Below are 21,141 nucleotides of genomic sequence, written 5' to 3'. Positions count from 1 at the left end.
TTCTGATCAATGTTGGATCCAAGGTATGGGAATTTTGGCTATTTCAGTTTCCCCATTCGGTTGAATTTATGTAGATCCTCTGTGGTCATTATTTTTTTATTTCTATATGTTCAGCAGTAAGCCTGCCTTTGCACTTTCTTCTTTAACGTCCCTTTGTAATTGTTCCAAGGCTCTGATATATTCCTCCAATGGTATGGTCTCATCTGCGTGGCTTAGATCGGTGATGTTTACCTATGTTCACTCCTTATCCTTCTGAGTCTAAATCTGCTCTTTGTATATTTTCTACATACAAGTTGAACAAATAGATTATATCGGTATGAATTACTATCATGTGTTTGGTTGGAGTCCTGCATATTTCTAAAGGAAAGTCTTCTTTTCCACCCAAACTTAGAGTCCTACTCTTTCAGTACTAGTATAAATAGGTGGAAACAATCCTCAGTTTTACCAAGCCTCTTGCAAGCTTTCTTGAGTTGAACAACTGCCCCAACATTTAAATAGAAGCTGACACAGTTGGTGGGGAACCCCTCATCCCCTCTGCCTTCTTTTGAGTAACGCTATGAAAAGATACACTGTAAATGCTTCACTGGATATAATAGATATCACTTTTTAGACAACCAGAACTATGAAATGTGAAATAATAGACGAATGAACCTACATCCATTAGAAAAAGCCAGCTTAGAAACTTTAAGCTAGGGTTTGTTTTTTTCTAGCTAAAACATGCAGTTGGACTATTGTAGACGTAGGCAATGGTTTTCCTGCTAGACGTTTCTGACTACAACTCCCATAGTACTTCATTGTTGCCTTGCCTGGATAGATCTAATGGGAGATCCCAGTCAACCAAATCTGGAGGCCCAAAAGTGGGCTATCACTGAGCTATAGGATCTTCAAGCCAGCCATGAAGCCAGAGAAGCTGTGTGTTGGTGGATATGGCCTTTTGACATCTGGGTTAGGTTTTTCTTCTACATCAGGCAAGGAATGCTATACAACAGAAGGACAAAAGCACTGCTGCATTGCTACTCAACACTTCTGACCAATACTCCCCACTTCTGGGCTAAACATTTTGCCCCCTTAACAGTAAGAATTTTGACAAGAAGGAATATGGAAGGCAACCAAGATGACAAAAAGTCTGGAAACAAACCCCTGTGAAGAGCGGCTTAGGGAGCTGAGCATGTTTAGCTTAAAGAAGATATGATTGAGATGTGGTATGATAGCCATATTTAAATACGGCAAAGGATGTCATGTAGCAGATGGAGTGAGCTTGTTTTCTGCTGTTCTGGACAACACAAACAAATGGATTAAAATCAGAAGAAAAGAGATTCTACCCCAACATTAGAAAGAACCTGATTGGAAGAACCATTCAGAAATGCAATAGACTGCCTCAGAGGCTTGTGGAATCTCTTCGGGGGTTTTAAACAGAAGGTGGGTGACCACCTCTTAAGAGTGCTTTACTTCAGTATTCCTGCATGGCAGGAGGTTGAAAGAAATGCCCCTTGTTGTATAATTCTAAGATTCTTTAAAATCCATGGAGCAGAAGACTAATAATTTTGATGATTATAGATAATGCCTGATATTATGCTTCTTGGTGCCATTTGTTGATGAACATGAGAAGGAGGATGCTGTTCCTTCTGAGTTTTCTACAGGCATTTGGCTGACTATTGTGAGCACCAAATGCTGAACTAATAAGGCTTTTGGTTTGACCCAGTAGAGCTGTTATGTTCAAGAGGGAGCCACAGAACCAGCCTGGGCATAGAAGCCTTGTTGTTGTTTTGTATAGCACAGAACCATTCCTGGAAAACAAAGGATAATAAGAAAACTAAGAGGAAGCACTTTTTTTGGTATGCCTTTGAACCTTAGTGGTTCTGTGTACAGCATAAATGTATAGGTTTCAAATCAAGAGAATGGCTAGGTGATCGTATACTCTGTAAAGCTCGGGTAGCAAAGTAGCAGAGGGGCAATTCATACACTAAGCTATATAAATCAAAGCATGGCTGCTCTCCTGTTAACACTTTACTCTTGTACAAGCTGTGCATAATGCTCTAGATCTGGCATCCCCCCCATGGCTACTGTTGAATCATATGCCTCCCCTGGGTCTTTATGTGAAGAATTCAAGACAATCTCCAGAGAGGGCAATAAGGTGGTACTGGTCTTCTGGTGAAGGATGATAGATTGATGATAGTACTATGTTGTGCATATGTAGGTCTAATCACTGGATTCACTGATAGCAGGGATGTGAAAGATTTCTGGCATAAGCCTTGGAAAACCTGAAGTCAAAACAGGCAGAATCTGGCTTAATAAACCAATGGTCTGGGTCAATATAAAGGTGACATCACATCTTCATAATTTCTAAAGCAGCTTCTGAAAACACAGGCTGTGGACTCCAGAAGGAGAAGCTTAAATGGAAGTGTACTTGGCTGTATTAAGGGGAAACAAAAGATGTGGAAGATGTGAAGTCGAAGGCTTTCATGGCCGGCATCCATAGTTTTTGTAGGTTTTTCGGGCTATGTAGCCACGTTCTAGAAGAATTTATTCCTGATGTTTCTCCAGCGTCTGTGGCTGGCATCTTCAGAGAATACTGGCAAGGAAGAAAGTGGGTGTATATATATATATATATACTGTGTGACCCACTCTCTTCCTTGCCAGTATTCTCTGAAGATGCCAGCCACAGATGCAGATGAAACGTCAGGAACAAACTCTTCTAGAACATGGCCACATAGCCCGAAAAACCCACAAAAAACTATAGATGTGGAAGAGTTTGTCACCTTTTCTATGATTTCATTGTTACCTGTTCAAATAAACTTATCTGAAGGGAACTGTACAAGTACAGCGCTCACGACTCGAAACCCGATCTTTTGTCAAAGTATCTTATTTAAATTAAAACTCCCGTATCAGCAGCGGCTGAAGCATGCGGTTCTTGCCAGCTAAGCACAAATCATTGCTGCATTGCATTGTTTGCCAGGCCTTATGACCCCAAACTGGTCTCATCATCACTGATAGACAGTATAGTTTCCAGTGGCTCTGCAAACCCCGATTGAGAATCAGCTTCGGTGTGAGCATCAGATAGATCACTACAAAAATCATGTCTCAGTATTCAGGAAAAGTAAGTAACTTTTTTTTAAAATTACTTTCATACTTTGCTTACAGTTTAGAATTTTTTGTGTGTGAGATGGAAAATTAAACTTTAATATGACAGCAGGAGGTGGGATGGGTCAACAGACCAAGACCCTAGAAATCCTGTGGATTTGTGTCGCCTTTTGGAGTGGGAATTACAATACAGCCAGGGTGGTCTGAAATAAGGGGACATTCCCTTAAACTCCAAGGATCTGGTGACTTAAAGAGAGGAGTGAGGGTGACTGAGAAATATGGAACATACCCCAATTAATCCAAACATACAATTTGAAACAATGGTGTTTACAAAAGGCCAAGAGAGAGTTTGTATTATGCACCACACACAGTGTTGTAAACTGGAGTTGAGCTGTAATTTCTGCTTAACGATATTCTTCCAGCTTCCTTTTAGCTCTCTCTCTCTCTCCTTGGATGCAAAATTAAACCCATCTGGCAGTAAATGCCATGTGCTTGGAATACCAATGAAGACCATGTAATTAAAAAAGTGTATAAATGGCTTCTGAAACTAGAGACACAAGATGAACCTGTAAGAGACTATATGATAAGGGTGGACTCAAAACTTTGGGCATAGTGATTATATGGCTGTAAAGGGGCAATGTGGATTAAAGACTTAAAACTGACTTTGTGAGGTGATTTAAAACCTGTATAAGATTATGTATAGATGATATCTAACTCCAAACAAGTTGTCAAAAATGTCCCAGAATGTTTCAAACCAATGTTGGGGATGTCAAGATAAGGTGGACTCCTTTTTTCATATGCGGTGGACTTGGAAGAAGGCGAACAGTTGCTGGTTAATTCCCAAAATTTTAAAGGTGGATTTTGTAATGTTACCAGAAATGTTTGTGTTGAGTATTATGGATAAAGAACCGGAGAGTAAATACGGAACATTGCAGGAACATTATATATATATACATACATATACATATACATATATATGTGTGTGTGTGTGTCATGGCTGGCAGATCAGAGCTCTATTGCTCTAATAATAAATAATATTGCGTATTAGTTATATCTCTTTTTTCTTTTCCATTTTCCCTCCTTTTTCTATTTTTCTTATTTCTGTCTTTTTATTTCCTGAATGTATATTAATTTGATTCTCAATTATATTGTTAATGTAAAAAATAATAATTTAAAAAGGAATACCATAGGGTGTTGGGACTGAGCAGCTTATGGACCCATGATAGTATCTTTCACTCAATGGATGGAACATCTTCCTTGCAGATTGTTTTCTATGATGGCAAATGCTTTACAGGCAAAAAGCTGGAGATCTGTGGGCCCTGCCATAATTTCCAGGAATGGGGCTTCACAAACCAAGTCAATTCCATCTGCGTACAAACTGGAGCTTGGGTCTGCTTTAGTTATGCGGATTATCGAGGCCAGCAATATATCCTGGAGCATGGCGTATATCCCAGCTTTTACCACTGGAATGCACACAATGACCGGATCGGATCCTGTAAGCCAATTGGAATGGTTAGTGCACCTTTTCCACCATTGATAAGTGAGACTCATTTTCTGATGCTTTCTCCTTCTGTTTCCTTTTGGGGGGAAATCTATCAGGATTTTAAAGTATGCACACTTGCACTTCATTTTTCCAGTTTCAGATCTCCACTTCTGCGCAACCCCTTCTTACACCTCCCCAGATTCTAGATGGAGACATCTTACTCTTTTGGCCATTGTACAGTTAATGTGCTCAGTTCATGGATGCATCAATGGAGGTCCACAATTGTAGACATTTGACATGGTCCAGAATCTTGTAGTTAGTCCCAGCTAGAGGAGAGCCCTTGAACCAATTTGATTTACTTACATGTTGATTTACCATTCAACGGTTGAGTCAATTAGACTCCTCTAGTTGGGACTAATCACCAGGATTCCTGTCATGCAGCTGTACGTTTTTGGATGGCATGAAATTATTCATTCATGCCTTCAATTTTTCACTTTCTTCAGTTGAATTGTAGAAACAGCCACTGTGCATTCCCCATTGTGCAATGGAATTTCAAGCAGACACATTGGCAGATACACAGTTGGTTGCACAATGTTGGTGCTGAGGCAAGAGGTAGATGTCGGGCAATCATCATATAACTATGGGAACATAGATTTATACTTCCCAAGTACAACATATGATCTAGGACCTTAACTCTAGTGTGTCTGCACATAAATAAAACATGTGCAGCGTACAACATACTACTGAATGTCTTCCTTTGCTTCTATCTTCCATTAACTACTTTTCCTGATAGTAAGTATGGCCAGATATCTTTGAATCAAAGCCTCTCTATAGTGAGCACAAGCTGTTCCTTTGTGATGTAATAAATGTGATTTTGTAATGGAAAACATGTTACAGTGCAACTCTAAGTGTCCATTCAGAAATTGAGTCCAACTGAGTTCAATAAGGCTTTCTCTCCTGTAACTGGGCATACATAGGCTTGCAGTCTTAATTTACCAACATCACTTACTTCAAAAATATGCTTTCCAACCAAGTTGTTGTAAAGTTCATGAGTACCACAGGTAAAACGTAATGCATACTGTGGAAGGGATTCGGTCTGAGGAATAGCTTGGGAGCATTACCTTTTCAGGACTATGGCTCCCAGAATATCTCATCCAACATGGCCACTGTCAATGCTATCTGGTTAATTCTAGAAACTGTAATCCAAAAAAGAGGTTACACCTCCAATGTCTGCAGGGCTAGAGAACCCAGAGACTTCCAGATGTTAGATTGCAATTTTTAACTCTCCTGAGTCCATTGGTCATGTTTTCTAGGGCTGATGGGGGTTGGAGTCCAACAACATCTGGAGGAGCATGAAATCCCTGTAGTGACCACCAATGCTCATCAGTGGCTATTTGGTTTGTTACATAAATGGAATGTGCTAGATAGGTTCTGCAGCTTTTAGGATCTGTGGACAGCTAATCCATCTGCTGAGCCATGGCAGAGCAGATGGTAACTTCGTAGTGAAGTACCTCCAGTCCCTGGTCTCACTCTACCTACCTAGGTTGGCTAGTGGATACTCTTGGACAGCAATGGATTTTCTCTTCCAAATAAACCTTGCTTGTACCTTGGGTTTTGGTTGTGATGTGGTTCTTCACTCTTGACTACAAGCCAGAGTTATCCATACTCTCAATGCACATCTCACCCCCTGAACCAACACCTCTCCCATGCCCTCCAACATTTCACAGACAAAAACTGGAACACCTGTAGTCAAACAACATGAGAGTGTGGTTAAGATGACAAACATTACTAATAAGAATGAACACATTAGCTAGGGGAGGCTGCAGCACTTTGCTTTTGCCTAAGCCAGCTAGAAAGATCGGGATTCTGCCATCCTCTGATCTGTGACATAAATAAACCTATTTATTTATTCAAGATTCAGTCCCTGGTTCTCCTTGCCTCCCTGCTTAATTGAGCACTAACTGCTTTGCACTTCAGCATCAATTTGCAGTGACCAAAGTGCAAAGGGGGGAAATGGGATAGAGACAGAGAAACTAGGACACTTTCAAAATAGCTGAAAAAGTGGGATGGCAGAGGAATAATTAGGACTGTCCCAGCCACATCAGGGAAGTTGGAGAGTATGCCTTAAGCCCTTTTAAAATCAGATTGCCTTTCTCTGACCTAAATGAATCCCACACAGGCCCTTTCATATCCAGGAGTGTTTTCACGCTCTCCTTTCCCTTACTCTGTGAAGAAAGTGTAGTAGTTGGGAAGAACTACTACTATTGGGTTCTTTTTTGACCACCATCAGCCATTTTGGGCTTCGGCAAGATTTCACAGCTGCAAAGATTTTGTAACCTCTTTGATACCTTAAACTGAGCCGTCTCCTGTGTAATTCCTTTTATAAACCTATCAGATATCATGGAACCTAACAGTGTGGTTTTTTGTTTTTTATTTTTAAATGAAGAAAATAATACCTGTCTGTGAATCTCATACAGAACAAAAGTAGGCTGGGGGTGGGATTCCTAAAGGACATGACCTCATTTCACCCTTTCAACTTGCATAGCTGGGCTGCAGAAACCAAAGAGGAAAAGGGGGAGAGGTTTATTTTTCCTCCGTCTTCCCTCAGTTTAATAACATCACAGCATTTATCCTGTGTAAATAATCACAGTCTTGACTGAAAACTTAAGGAAAATTTGATTTTGGGTTTTAAGGCAAACAGTCTCGAGAGCTGTGTATCTTGGAATACCTTCCTAATATTTCTGTCCCTGGCGGCATTCTCATTTCCTTTCCCTACGTATGCATATCTGGGTCATTTGCAGATATCAAAGGTGACACTGTGGCCTTGTCTTTTGCTCTGAGCATTTTTCATTTTAGGTTTTAAAACATTTATTCCTCGATGGGTGTCTGTGTGTGTGTGTGTGTGTGTGTGTGTGTTTATTGCTTTCACATTGGTGGTTTATTGCAGGAACAAACTACCCCCACCTGCAAGATCTGAATAGTGACAGGCTGTAGGGTTGGATGTAAAATTTGTCTTCTTTCCCAAATTTCCAGCATTGAAGAGAGTAAGACATTGGGAATATTTTGCATCTAGACCTTTCTATATCTTATGTGTTTGCATTTCTTTGTTAACTTTACCTGTCCCCTTTCTTTGGATGTCTGCATTTCTGAACGTTTCTGTAATATTGTAATACTTTACTTCCATTTTAATTGTCACTTTTGCAAGTTTTTATACTGTAAGCTGCTTTGAGCCCCAATTTTGGGGGAAAGGCAGGATACTACTACTACTACTACTACTACTACTAAAAATAATAATAATAAATCGTATAAATTGTGGTCTGTCTATTTTGCAAAATAAATTGTTGAGGGTTTGTGTTCAAATACCTCAACCACGCCATACACTGGCTCCCAGTCTTGATTTGAAGTCCTGTAGGTGAGTGTTTGGGGTCCAGAGGCCAGGTTTTCCCTAAGAGCTTTCCCATGAGCCTCTGGACCCCAAACACTTGCAAACCCTCAACAATTTATTTTGCAAAATAGACAGACCACACTATAAATTGCTGGCATGTAAAAAAGGGAGAAGAGAGCCAGCATGGTGTAGTGGTCTGATAGTGGACTAGGACTCTGGAGGCCAGGGTCTGAATCCCTGCTTGGCCATGGAAACCCACTGGGTGACCTTGGGTAAGTCACATTGGTCCTGTACAGAGGGACCCTTTGCGGTGTCATGGCGACGTGCTAGGGTTCCCTCAGGGCGGCGCGTGCACATGCCCCGCAACCCTAGCACATTGCCATGATGTCATAGCTGTTTGACACCATCCAGACAGTGCACACAACTATAATGTCACTGCTGCGCAGTGTCCAGATGAAGCCGCGCAGCAGCAACGTGCTCGCGCCACCACCAGCTGTTTACAGCGGTGCAAAAAGGAGCCGCTTTTCAGTGCTCCTTTTTTCCGCGCAACCGTGCCACGCAATTTGGTTGCTGCAGCGCGGCTACATGAAAAATAGAGGCAGCCAGGAGCTGCCTCTTTCTGGCAGTCTGTACCCCGCCAATCTCTGCCTCAGAGGAAGTCAAAGTCTCCTTCTGAACAATTTTTTCCAAAAAAACCCCAAGAACCCCATGATCTTGCCTTGGGGTTGCTGTAGGTCAGAAATGACTTGAAGACACACAGCAATGACAACAAAAAGGAGAGGATGGGCCAAATAATACATTGATAATATATGACAAATCCTTTTTCTATATTGTGTACAGAATACAGTATTGTTTTTCTTATATGTGATAAATATTGTTTTTTAGGAGGTTGTTGTTTTGTTCTTTTGTTGTAGTTTTTTTGAAAACTAATTTTGTCTTATCCTTATCTACAGCATGGAGAGCATTATCGAATAGAAGTATATGAAGGGAGACATTTTAGTGGCTGCAGTGAGGAGTTCACCGAAGACTGCTCTTACTTGAGTAGGCAAGGCTGGCCCAAGAACTGGATCAATGCCATCAAAGTCTATGGGGACGGAGCGTAAGTAGCATAACGGACATTCAGGTAATATGGCTGCCCTTCCTCCTTGATCCTGTGTAGCAGACAAACCGTATGCTGGTGGGTTAACATAAAGGCAAAGCCAATTGACTGAACAGCTCTCCTCTAGTTGGAACTAACAATAGGATTTTAGCTCCACATTAAACAGCTTTACTTGTGGAATTCCACTAATGTAACCATGAACTTAATACATCCATTGCACAAGGTTCAAAACAGTACAAACTGCCGTTGTAAAGGAAATTTACACATGTGCATGGTGCTAATAAATTCAAACCAAGGAGTATCCATTATAGTAATGAAACTAAAGATGGTGTAAAATATGTGACCAAGTAGTCTTCCCGTTACATTTGAAACATCTCTTTTTAATTACTTCTTTATTATTAAGTACATTTGTTTCCTGTAAATTGGAAATAACAATTTAAAATATATATGGATGCATGTAATTGGTTTGTTTCCTCAATAACTAAGGTGTAATGACATCTTGAGAGCCAATGTGGTGTAGTGGTTTGAGCAATGGACCACAACTCTGGAGACCAGGGTTTGATTCCCTGCAGGAAACCCACTGAGTAGCATTGGGCAAGTCACATGCTCTCAGCCTCAGGGAAAGGCAATGGCAAACCTCCTCCAAACAAATCTTGGCAAGAAAACCTCATGATAGGTTTGCTTTAGGGTCATCATAAGTTGGAAACGACTGGAAGGTGCACAACAACAATAAATTACATAACAGTGTGATTGTACTAACAAGGTTAATTTAATTGCTTTTGTGTTATAGCTGTAACTCTTTTGTGCTTGTGGTAGCTTCAGGGCTCTATGAGAACCAGAATGGTGTAGTGGTTTGAGTGTTGGACTGGGACCCCAGGAGACCAGGGTATGACTCCTCACTTGGCCATGGAAACTCACTGGGTAACCTTGGCTGAGTCACACACTCTCAGCCTCAGAGAAAGGCAAAGGCAAACTCCCTCTGAGGAAGAGAAGGTGCTAAAATAAATATTTGGTCTCAGTCCAGCTGACTTTGGAGCCAGACAAAACATGATAACTTTTAAGAATTGAGACTAGAGGTGGGAACCAGAGTTTCAGACAGCAATTTGTGTCGGTTCTTCTTAGGCTGTCTTTGAAATGCCAAGAAACCTCATTGATAATCAGCATGCCTCAGTCCTGCAGGTAATATTTTAAAATCATCTAGGTGCTTAATAAATGAATAATATGCAGTTATTCCTTTATTGTAGCTCATCTTGTAGTTTCACTCAGCTTGATTTCACTCTTTTTCACAGGTGTTTTCCTTTTTAGCTGGATTTATTTCATAAATAATTATATTCATTTGAAGTTCTTTTCTTCTCTCTCCCTTCTCTTTTCTTGGCATACTTTCAAAGCTGTCCAGGTTTGTAGCTGGGGTGGGAGAGAGATGGAGGCATTGGCTGGTCAGATATGACTTCTGCCCTTCCATATGAAATCTTCCTTCATTTCTCAGATTTCTAGTATTGCAGAGACTGAAACACTGGAAATTATTCACATCCAAAACTCTTACATTAGTAATTAGAATCTTCACATTCCCTCGGTCACTTTTCCTACTCCTTTTCTTTGGATACCTAGACTATATTTCTAAATGCTCAAGTGAAGTTTAAAGTTACTGAAGTGTTAGAGATTTGGAGAATGCATTGGAGGGGAGCAGGATTCTTTTGGGGGAGCAAAATCTTCATTATACCTCTCTCCATTGCTTCACCCCTGAAGCTGTCTGTTTTGAAAAAGACCCAAATCCACATCTTTGCTTCCTCTAAAGTCCCCAAAACCCTTGCATTTCCCTAGGGTTAAAAGACATACACAAGGGAGGCAAGGTCTGTGAGGGGAAAGAAGGTTGCAGGGCAGCTGTTGCCATTATAGACTGCTATTAGCGTTAGTCTAATTACCCTTTCTTTTTCTCTTTTTAACATCAACAGCTAAATTACTTAATTTCAATTACCAACCAGTGCTAAGACCTAACAATTACCGGACACTGAGTATGCTCTTTAGTGCTTGAAACAGGCCACATAAGTAAGGTTCATGGTTGACATAGAAATTTAAATTTGTGAACATATTTTGGTTATTTTGTATCAAAGTGATAAAAGAAGTAGACAGAGGATTCTATAAAAAATAGTAAAGGTTTCAGATAGAATCGATTTGGTATAATGGCGGCAGGTATCAGATCCAGAACGCAGACACAGCCACAGGCTCCAACACAAACTAGAATCTTCTCCAACTCTAGGAGGGGTTCATTGGAGACATCTGATAAGCCAGATATAGCTATGACAATATTGAAAGAGTTAAGAGATTTTAAAGTGCAGATTAGACAGGAACTTAAAGATACAAGAGAGGAGATAAGACTGGACGTACACAAGGAAATTGGGGAACTGTCGAAAAAGATAGATGGGATGTCTAAGGATGTTGTGGAACTAAGAACAGAAGTAGAAGAAGTTGTAGTTAGAACTAAAGAATTGGATAGGAAAACGGAACGGTTAGCTAAAGACAGGGAAACAGATAAACAAAACATTTTGATCCAGGAAATTAGGTACAGTGGTGCCTCGGGTTACGAAATTAATTCGTTCCGCGGCCGCTTTCGTAACCCGAAAAGCCTTCGTAAGCCGAATTGCCATAGGCGCTAATGGGGAAAAGCCGCGATTCCGTGCGAAAAAGCCGAAAAAAGCACCAAAAGTTTTTTCGTAACCCGAAAAAACATTCGTAACCCGGAACAATGATTCCCTATGGGATTTTTTCGTATCCCGAAAATTTCGTAACCTGGGTATTTCGTATCCCGAGGTACCACTGTATAGGGACAGAAGTGTGAAAATTAGAGGACTCCCTGAAAAGGAAAACGAAAATCTTATTATACAATTACTCCCGGAGTTAGCTAGCTATTTGGATATACCGGACGAGACCTTAGATTTACAGTTTGAAAAAGCATTCAGGATTAATTCGACTTTTGCCAAAGAGAGGAACCTGCCTAGAGATATTGTCTTATGCTTTACGAATTCTAGAATACGAGAAAAACTATGCCAGTTAAATTATGAAGAAAGACTAGTTATAGATGGTAAAGAGCTTGAAGTATTTAGAGACTTACCAGCTAACATTCTGAAGAAAAGGCAGGAATACAGATTTTTAACCCAGTTACTGCAAAAATTAAACATTAGGTACAGGTGGGAGAGAATAGAAGGCATCTCACTAACTTACGGTCAAAAAAGATACAGAATCAATTCAATAGAAAAAGCAAAAGACATATACAAGAAACTGATAGCGAGGAAAAAGAAAGAGGAAGAGAAGGAAGATAAAGAAAAAGAAAAGAAGAAAGATGATAAAAGTAGTGCCGAATTAGTCTTTGAGGAAACAAGCTATACCCAGGGAATCAAGGGGGACAAAGATTTAGATGTGCAGGAAGTCTCGTTAATAGACTTAGACCCTGCGGTGCAGGATATTAGCAGAGACTCAAACTCTGACGAATTGTATTGATTAACTTAGATTGTTGGTTTATAGAAAACCTCATAATTATGACATTAAAAATTTGTTCTTTTAATGTGAGAGGGTTAAATAAAAGTCACAGAAGGAAAGAGACCTTTCATTATTTAGAAAAAAACAACTATGACATAATCTGTTTACAAGAAACAAAGATTAGAAACAATGAGATAAAATGTTTGAGAAACCCCAAATTAGGATGTTTGTATTTTTCATCTGATGAAAACAAGTGAAGAAGAGGGGTCGCTATTTATATAAGCAGAAAATTTGAGTCAAATTTAATCGTTAAGGATAAAGAAGGAAGATTTGTAGTAGTTGAAGTCGTGGTGGGCAACGTAAAAATCAAAATTGCATGTATCTATGGACCACTTGAAAGAAAGGACATATTTTTTCTCAATCTAAATAAGGAACTGTGTGAATGTAGTACTGACAACCTAATCTTAGCAGGAGACTTTAATGGGGTTTTGAAACCCAAAAGGGACAGGGAATCTAATAAGAAAATTCAAAATAATCAAGGAAAACTCCCTAACACGTTTTTTGAGCTGTTAGAGGAGCATGAATTAACGGACGTATGGACACATCTTAATAAGGGGAAAAAAGGATACACGTTTTATTCTGGGACACATAACTCGTTTTCCCGTTTGGATATGTTCTTCACAACAAAAAAATTGACAACAAAACTCAAAAGGATGGAAATAGCGCCTAGATTATTATCTGATCATAATTTAATAGAACTAACAATAGATCTGGGTTTTAGAAAAATGATAGGAACATGGAAATTAAATGAGAACTTGATTAAAGACTCCAAATTTGTGGAAACTATGAAAGAGGAAATGAAACAATTTTTTAAGGAAAATAATACAAATGGAATGAAAAGTAAGGTGGTATGGGACACCTTCAAATCAGTGATAAGAGGGATGTTAATTAAAAGGGGTTCAGAAATTAAAAGACAGAAGGACGTAAAACTAAAAAAAGATTTGCAAGAATTAAAGATAATAGAGGAGAAAATGAGAATACATAAAAACAGTAATAATTTGAAAAATCAATATGTAATTCTAAAAAACAGAATACGACTGGCAAACACGGAAGAGATCGCAGCTAAGTTAATGAGAATCAAACAACAACACTTTGAAGGAGCTAATAAATCGGGACGATGGCTAGCGTACAAATTAAAAAAAGAAACTGAAAAACGGATGATTAGTGAAATTAAGACAGGCCAAAAAACACTAACCCAACAGGAAGAGATAATAAGAGCATTTGAAGAATACTTCACAAATGTATTTAAAGAAGATAAGGACACCAAGGAGGAGGATTATGATAAAAAATTAAGTAACTTTCTTAATAGAAAAAACATAATACAACTGACAAAACAACAAATTGAGGAATTAGAAAAACCTATACAGGAGGAGGAAATAGTGAAAGGAATAAAAGCCTTGAAAGAGGGGAAAGCACCCGGGCCAGACGGCTACACGGCCTTGTTTTATAAAACATTTGTAAAAGAGATTGCCAGGGAACTAGAGAAAGTATTCAACAACATAACAGATGAGGGTGTGCCTGACACATGGAACTTGGCAAATGTGACTTTAATTCCTAAGGAGGGTAAAGATAGCACTGAGCTCGCTAGCTATAGACCCATTGCACTCTTAAATATAGACTCAAAAATTTATACAGGAATCTTGGCAAACAGATTGAAAAGCGTATTGAAAGATATCATACATACAGACCAAAATGGATTCTTGCCAGGAAGGCATGTAAGATCTAATATACGCACCATCCTGAATATAATAGAGCACTATACAATACATAATGACAAAAAAATGGCATTAATGCTGGTAGACACTGAGAAGGCGTTCGATAATCTAAGATGGAAATTTATGTTTGAGGTTATGAAAAGAATGGGGTTTGGATGCAGATGGTTATCAAATATTGCCCAACTATATACTGATCAAAAGATTCAAGTTTTAGTAAATGGACAAAAGACAAATTGCATTAAGGTAGAGAAGGGTACAAAACAAGGATGCCCCCTTTCACCACTACTCTTTATTATGGCACTAGAAGTCTTGAACAACTCTATAAGAGCGAACAATACAATTACGGGTGCAAAGGTAAAAGGTGTTGAATACAAGCTTCGGGCATATGCTGATGATATGCTATTAATACTAGAAGATCCAATCAAATGTATTGACCATGTTTTAGGAGAAATGAAAGAATTTGGGTTTTTTTCAGGATTCAAGATAAACAAAAACAAGAGTATATTGATTACTAAGAACATGAGAACGGAAGATGAAGAAAAATTGACAATAAAATCAGGAATTGAAGTTAAAAAAAAAGGCAAAGTACTTGGGTATATGGTTGTCGAATAAAAATATAGAGTTATTTGAAAACAATTATAAAGTGGTATGGAGACAGATCTCAAGGGACATGCAGAGATGGAATAAATTGGACCTGTCGCTGTTAGGAAGAATAAATACCATCAAAATGAATGTGCTCCCCAGGATAATGTATCTCTTCTTAAATCTGCCTATAATTAACAATGATAAGATAATTCTGACATGGGAAAAGGAGATTAGCAAATTTTTGTGGAAAGGCGGAAGGGCAAGGATAAAAGCTCAGATACTACGGAAAAGGAAGGAAGAGGGGGGCTCTGCTCTCCCAAACATGAAATTGTATTTTTGGGCAGCAGGGTTACTTTGGTTGCAGGACTGGGTGAGGTTAGAAAATAATAATTTGTTAAATATTGAGTCATCAAATCTGAGATATGGTTGGCATGGGTACCTATGGTACCGTAAAGACTTAATTAATAAGGACTTTGTTAATCACGTTATCAGGAAGCCCCTTCTAAGAACAGTGGTACCTCGGGATACGAAATGATCGGGTTACGAAATTTCCGGGATACGAAAAAGTTGGATTGGCAAAAACTGTTTCGGGTTACGAAATATTTTTCGGGTTACGAAATTCATTTCGGCGCGAAATTCAAATGCTGCAAAGTGCAGCTATAGGCTTTCCAGTGCTAACGGAAAGCCTTTTCGGGTTACGAAATTTTCGGGTTACGAAAGGAATGGCGGAACGAATTAATTTCGTAACCCGAGGCACCACTGAATTTGGAAAACAATAAGGTCTATGTTTTATTTCAAGATACCATACTGGGTTTCAACACAGGAGGCGTTATTCGGCAGATGGGAAAAAGCACAAAGCTGGATAAGATATAAGGACTTAATCAAGAGAACAATAAGAGGGGAAATAGAAATCAAATCCAGGCAAGAATTAGAATGCAGAGGAATCAAGGTCCAATGGTTTATGTATTATCAAATCAAATCTAAATTTAAAGAGGATCTAATAAAGGAAGGACTAGAATTACAACCAACTGAGCTGGATAAAATCTTCTGGGACACGGATAAGGGGAAGATTTCGAAATTTTATAAACTTCTAGCAACAAGGGAGCTTGAATCTGAAATAATAACATCCAATATGATAAGGTGGGCACAGGATGTGGGGCATCCGATTACGTTAGAAAGCTGGAAAAATTCTTGGAAAAAAACAGCTAAATTTACGGTTGCCCAGGACCTTAAAGAAAATATCTTAAAAGTTGCAAATAGATGGTACCTGACACCATCAAAGCTATCCAAGATGTTTAACAGCAGTAAAAGGTCATAGAAATTAAAGCTATGGACAAATTAACTGCTATACTAAAAAATGAGGTATACAAAAATGATTCATGGAAACCTTTTGAAGACTATGTCTACAAAAGATGGAATAAAAAAATGTAATAAGATTGCTGTATGAAGATAACAAGAAGACAGGGATCATAGATAATAATTTGTTAAAATAGGGCATTTTGAATTTGAAATTATGTTAACGTAAAGGCTGCGAATGTATGAACATATTAATATTTGAAAACAAAGAGTCATACCATAGCAAATTGTAACAGAGAACAGCATGATAAATACATACTGTAAGACTGAGCAAGGTTGTATTATATCTACTGATCATATGTCTCTACCTCTGATTGGCTTTGTATAATGAAGATGATACTGTACTATTTATTCGATATATATACTCGGAATATTTTGGAATTGGAAATATTTTGAAATATTAAATAAAGCTAAAAATAAAATTAAAAAAAAGACATACACAAACGTTTGAAGAAAAGAACTTCAAATGAATATACAGCTAATAAATAGATTGCAGCATTGTTCTCTAGTTCAAGAAATCTACGGATATTTTTGCTAATCTAAAGCAAAAGTCAGCATGTGGTATGACAGGATCCATTTAATGAGGGGTTTTTTTATGGTGAGCATGATTAATACAGATGATATCCTTCTTGCAATAGTGCAATTATTATTATTATTATTATTATTATTATTATTATTATTATTATTATTATTATTATTATTATTATTCCTTTGTGATCCTTTGCCAGCAGCCTCTCTCCTATCCTGTCTCCCACCCATCTTTGAAACTTTTCCCCTAAAAAAAGGAAAAAAAACTAAGAAGCAAGACTGCAGTGTCATCATCTCTCTGACCAGAAATGAAGTTTCTTTTGGAGAGAGGAACATGTCTCCCTTTCTGTGCGTAGAAAATCATCGCTGGCGTCTCAGCCTCTTTCAAGGAATGTGATTATGTCCCTGCCTAATTTGTTGTTATTTTCTGGTTTCTTTTGTACCATGCACTCTTCTTGGACAAAGAAATACACACCAGAAGGCATGTGCCGGATGTGCGCCTGAGAGAGGCAGAGGGGAGGGGGAAGCCAGAGCAGCATCGGAGCCAGGGAGTGCTTGGCTTGTGCAAGGCACAGCTGGAGTTCTGGTTTACACATCACACTTTCCTGCCAAGAGAGCATCTCTAAGGAGGGTAAAATAGCAAAACTTGTAGGCACACTGGCGGAAAGGTCAAACATGCCTGCCGAATGCCTCGCTGGGACAGAAAGGAAGGCTTTCTCTTGAAGAAAGTACTGTAGACTTAAGTCTACAAATGCTTATGCCTACCAACTTCTTTCTCTCAGCCTCAAAGGTACTACAAGAGCCCTTTGCATACTTTCTTCTGAAATGTGGACTGAGGCCCTACAATATCATGGACTCACAAGGTCCTCCTTGCACATTACACTTTAACTGTCCTGGTTCCATCCTATAGAATCCTTCGATTTGCAGTTTAGGGAAGAGTATTTAGCATCCCAGGATTCCATGGTACGAAGCCGTGATTGTTAAAGTGGAATCACAGTACTGTAATTGTGCAATGTGAAGTAGTCAAACCCTTAAAATACTCCTGAGAGGTAGGCACCCAACTTAAGACAATGGAGAATCCACTGCCTGTAATGTGGCTTTCATGAAAAAATACTTTTTGTGGGGTATAGACAACCACCCATTTCTGTTCTATGGGAAAAACAGGTGCTGTATTAGCAAAATAAGTCTCCATATGTTATTGGAGTACGGCTCCCAGCATTCCTCACTGGCTAGAATCAGTGGGAGTTGTAGCCCTACAACATTTGATGACCCATACCTTCCTCATCCCTGTTGTAGAAGGTCCCATGTTCACTGCAGATGGGTGCATGTCTACATTGTGTATTATTGCACACTGTGCATTGTTCTTGCAAATGCTCGTGCACAGTTGCTTCTGCAACATCACAACTCACTGATCAGGTGGTTGTACAATGGTCATGCAACTCTGTGAACAAAAATTTATGCACTATCTTAGTTGAGGATCTTGGCCATTGAGTCCTTTGAGCTGAAAAGACCCTCTTCTGGAATAAAAGGCAGGATATCATGATGATAATTGATGATGAATGTAGATATGGAGAGATATGTAAGGCAAAATGACTGTGAGATGCAAAAAGAACAAGAGCTTACAATGAGCCTTCACAGTGGCAGCAGTTGATGATGACACAGTCATCTTAAGCTTTGGTCACATCAATAAACATCTTTAATAATGAAACAACAAATCACTGCCTCCTATCTAGCTTAAATGAACAGAACTTGTTAAGGTCTAAATCAGTAGTTTGTAGACAAGTAGATGTGAGTTGCAGAATGCTTGTTGCGACAAGCAAAATGATGGAGGGAAAAAGGTCTAGAAGATATAGCAAGGACTGTTTCCCATCTATTTAGAGCAATTTTGGGCAACTGTGGTGAAGCTATGGGTCAATTTTCCAACCCTGAAGCTCTCAGAGAACTACACGGACTGCCAAAAATGCCAAAAAACAAGAACAGAAGTCCACTTCAGGTTTTCAAAAATGTTTGATATAAACAGTGCCAGGGTTGTTGCTTCTGGAGGCTTCAAGGCAAGGTAGTTCATCCCTTTGCTGAAAGAAGGCTGTTTGGGGAAACTAGTGGGATCAAAGGATATAAAACAGCCCAGGGGTCATATGTAGTCTAAACACCATACTTTCCCCACGCCTCAATCATTGCTCCAGAGGAGGCGTGGGGAGGAGGCGTATTGAAGTCACCGACGTTTGGTTAGCAGTAGCAAGTAAATTTCTGTACCATTTACCGAAGTACTAAGTGGTTTACAAAGTGTAAGCTAATTGCCCCCAACAAGCTGGATACTCATTTTAACAGCCTACAGAAGGATGCCAGGCTGATTAAAATGATATTGTAGCCATCTGTGAATATTGCTTGAAGTATTCTGACAATATAAGCCATTTTATTTCCATTCCATTCCATTATTTCTAATATCTACTTGTCTTCAAACTGCTGATTTTATTTCCATTTCAGGTGGGTGTTGTATGAGGAACCTAACTATCGGGGCCAGATGTATATGGTTGAGATGGGTGACTACAGTAGCTGTCATGAGTGGCAAGCTCCCAACGCAAACATCCAGTCTATCAGAAGAGTCATCAACTATTTTTAATCAAGATGAAAACTTTAATCATGAACCTTCAAAGCTCATCTCTGAAATAAAGATGATAAAAGTTTGGATAGTTTGTTTGTCCATTTTCTTACTAAGTAGACTAGTGACAGACCAAGCCAGCGGCTGATGGGAAAGTGGCATGTGCAAGAACCACTTTTGGTTGCTGTGTTGATAAGTTGACTTCATTTGTGTGGGGAGAAAAGGCTCATACTTGATATAACAATATACTTATGAAGAGCAAACAACATGCCTACAACTGCCTTATTTGAACTCTAGTGATTTGAGGATTTGGGTATAGATCCTGCATCAGAGGCTATGATGTATAACTTCACAACAACACAGCTACGTTGCTGACATTTGTGGGTTTTTCGGGCTATGTGGCTGGCATCTTCAGAGAATGCTTGCCTGGAAAGGAGATGGGTGTGTGTGTGTATACTTGTGAACCTGGGAAGGCAGAAGTGATTTGCATATGTATTGTTCAGATGCTGGCGAAACATCAGGAAGAAACTCTTCTAGAACATGGCCACATAGCCTGAAAACCCCACAAAAACTATCTGCTAAGGTTCTCCAGAGGTTCTCTAGCAGATGATGCCATCAGTGCGTATCTGGCTACAGGAACATGGCCATATGGTTTTATGATGCAGCCTTATCTTCTCCAGCAACAAAATGGCTGCCGGGGAGGGGGGGGGAACGACACTATTGCAGTGGAACAGTGAGTCCTAGGGGGGCTTGGATGTCCTAGGGGGACTTGGGAGGAGATGAATACCAGCCTCCAAAACAACCCAAAAAGTACACAGATATGTGTAAGATGGATGTATGCTTATTTTTTTAATAATGTTTATTAGATTTAAAAACAGGATGTATGCTTATTTATGTCACTATGGAAAAGGATTCAGGATATGGGCTGATCCTACTTTAAACATTCCATGTCCTCTCCCCACTATGGCAGCTTTCAAGTCCTAGGAGAGATGCTCCTGCTCCTGCTTCTTGTCAGTGAGGAGAAGACAGAGAGGAGAGGCAATTCCAACAATGAAACCAGAACAGCCATAACTTCATTGTCTGAACTGCTTCCCCACTCTGTCCCCTCTGCACTGGCAAGTAGCAAATGTGGCCCCTTCCAGAACATGAAAGCTGCTATGGAGGGGGGTTTTGAATGGTGCGCAAAGGGCTACAAAATGATCAAAACAGATGTGTTGTTAACTGCCCTTGAGCCGACCTTGGCTGTGGATGAGACATCTCCAAGACTCCCTCTCTTCCACTGCTCTGATTTATGTTTTGCCTGTGACCATCCTAATTTATAGTAGCCATCTGGTGTGCGGTCTTCCTCTCTTTCTTCTTCCTCAACCTTTCCCAGCATTATTGTCTTTTCTAATGACTCTTTCCTTCTCATGATGTGGCCAAAGTACAACAACCTTGATTTGGTCATCTTGGCTTCTAGGAGTATTTCAGGCTTGAACTGTTCAAGGACCCCTTTGTTCATCTTTTTTGCTCTCCATGGTATCCTCAGCACTCTTCTCCAGCACCACATCTAAAATGAGTTGATTTTCTTTCTGTCTGCCTTCTTCATTGTCTAGCTCTCACATGCTTATATAGTGATGAGGAATACAATGGCTTGGATAATTCTGATTTTAGTGTTCAGTTGTATATCTTTTCTCTTTAGGATCTTCTCTAGCTCTTTCATGGCTACCCATCCTATTCCTAGTCTTCTTCTTATCTCTTGATTGCAGTCACTATTTTGAACGATATTAGATCCAA

General features: G+C 39.4%; 2 protein-coding genes across 2 annotated transcripts; both read left to right on the top strand.

Moving 5' to 3' along the window:
• The first annotated feature begins 3,052 nt into the window (after positions 1 to 3,052).
• On the top strand, positions 3,053 to 19,418 carry CRYGN (crystallin gamma N). Its single transcript, XM_042476620.1, has 4 exons — positions 3,053 to 3,097; positions 4,345 to 4,593; positions 8,903 to 9,048; positions 19,251 to 19,418. The coding sequence occupies exons 1-4, from the start codon at positions 3,077 to 3,079 to the stop codon at positions 19,384 to 19,386; spliced, it is 552 nt and encodes a 183-aa protein (XP_042332554.1). The 5' UTR covers positions 3,053 to 3,076; the 3' UTR covers positions 19,387 to 19,418.
• LOC121935272 (uncharacterized protein PF11_0207-like) lies at positions 10,980 to 14,869 on the top strand. The gene is made up of 2 exons (XM_042476619.1): positions 10,980 to 11,612; positions 11,869 to 14,869. The coding sequence occupies exons 1-2, from the start codon at positions 11,229 to 11,231 to the stop codon at positions 12,541 to 12,543; spliced, it is 1,059 nt and encodes a 352-aa protein (XP_042332553.1). The 5' UTR covers positions 10,980 to 11,228; the 3' UTR covers positions 12,544 to 14,869.
• Positions 19,419 to 21,141: the final 1,723 nt, after the last annotated feature.

The sequence above is a fragment of the Sceloporus undulatus genome, chromosome 6 (assembly GCF_019175285.1).
Source record: "Sceloporus undulatus isolate JIND9_A2432 ecotype Alabama chromosome 6, SceUnd_v1.1, whole genome shotgun sequence".
In the NCBI taxonomy this organism is placed as follows: Eukaryota; Metazoa; Chordata; class Lepidosauria; order Squamata; family Phrynosomatidae; genus Sceloporus; species Sceloporus undulatus.
Note: the sequence above shows the minus strand (reverse complement) of the source record. Positions and strands in the feature narration are given on the sequence as shown.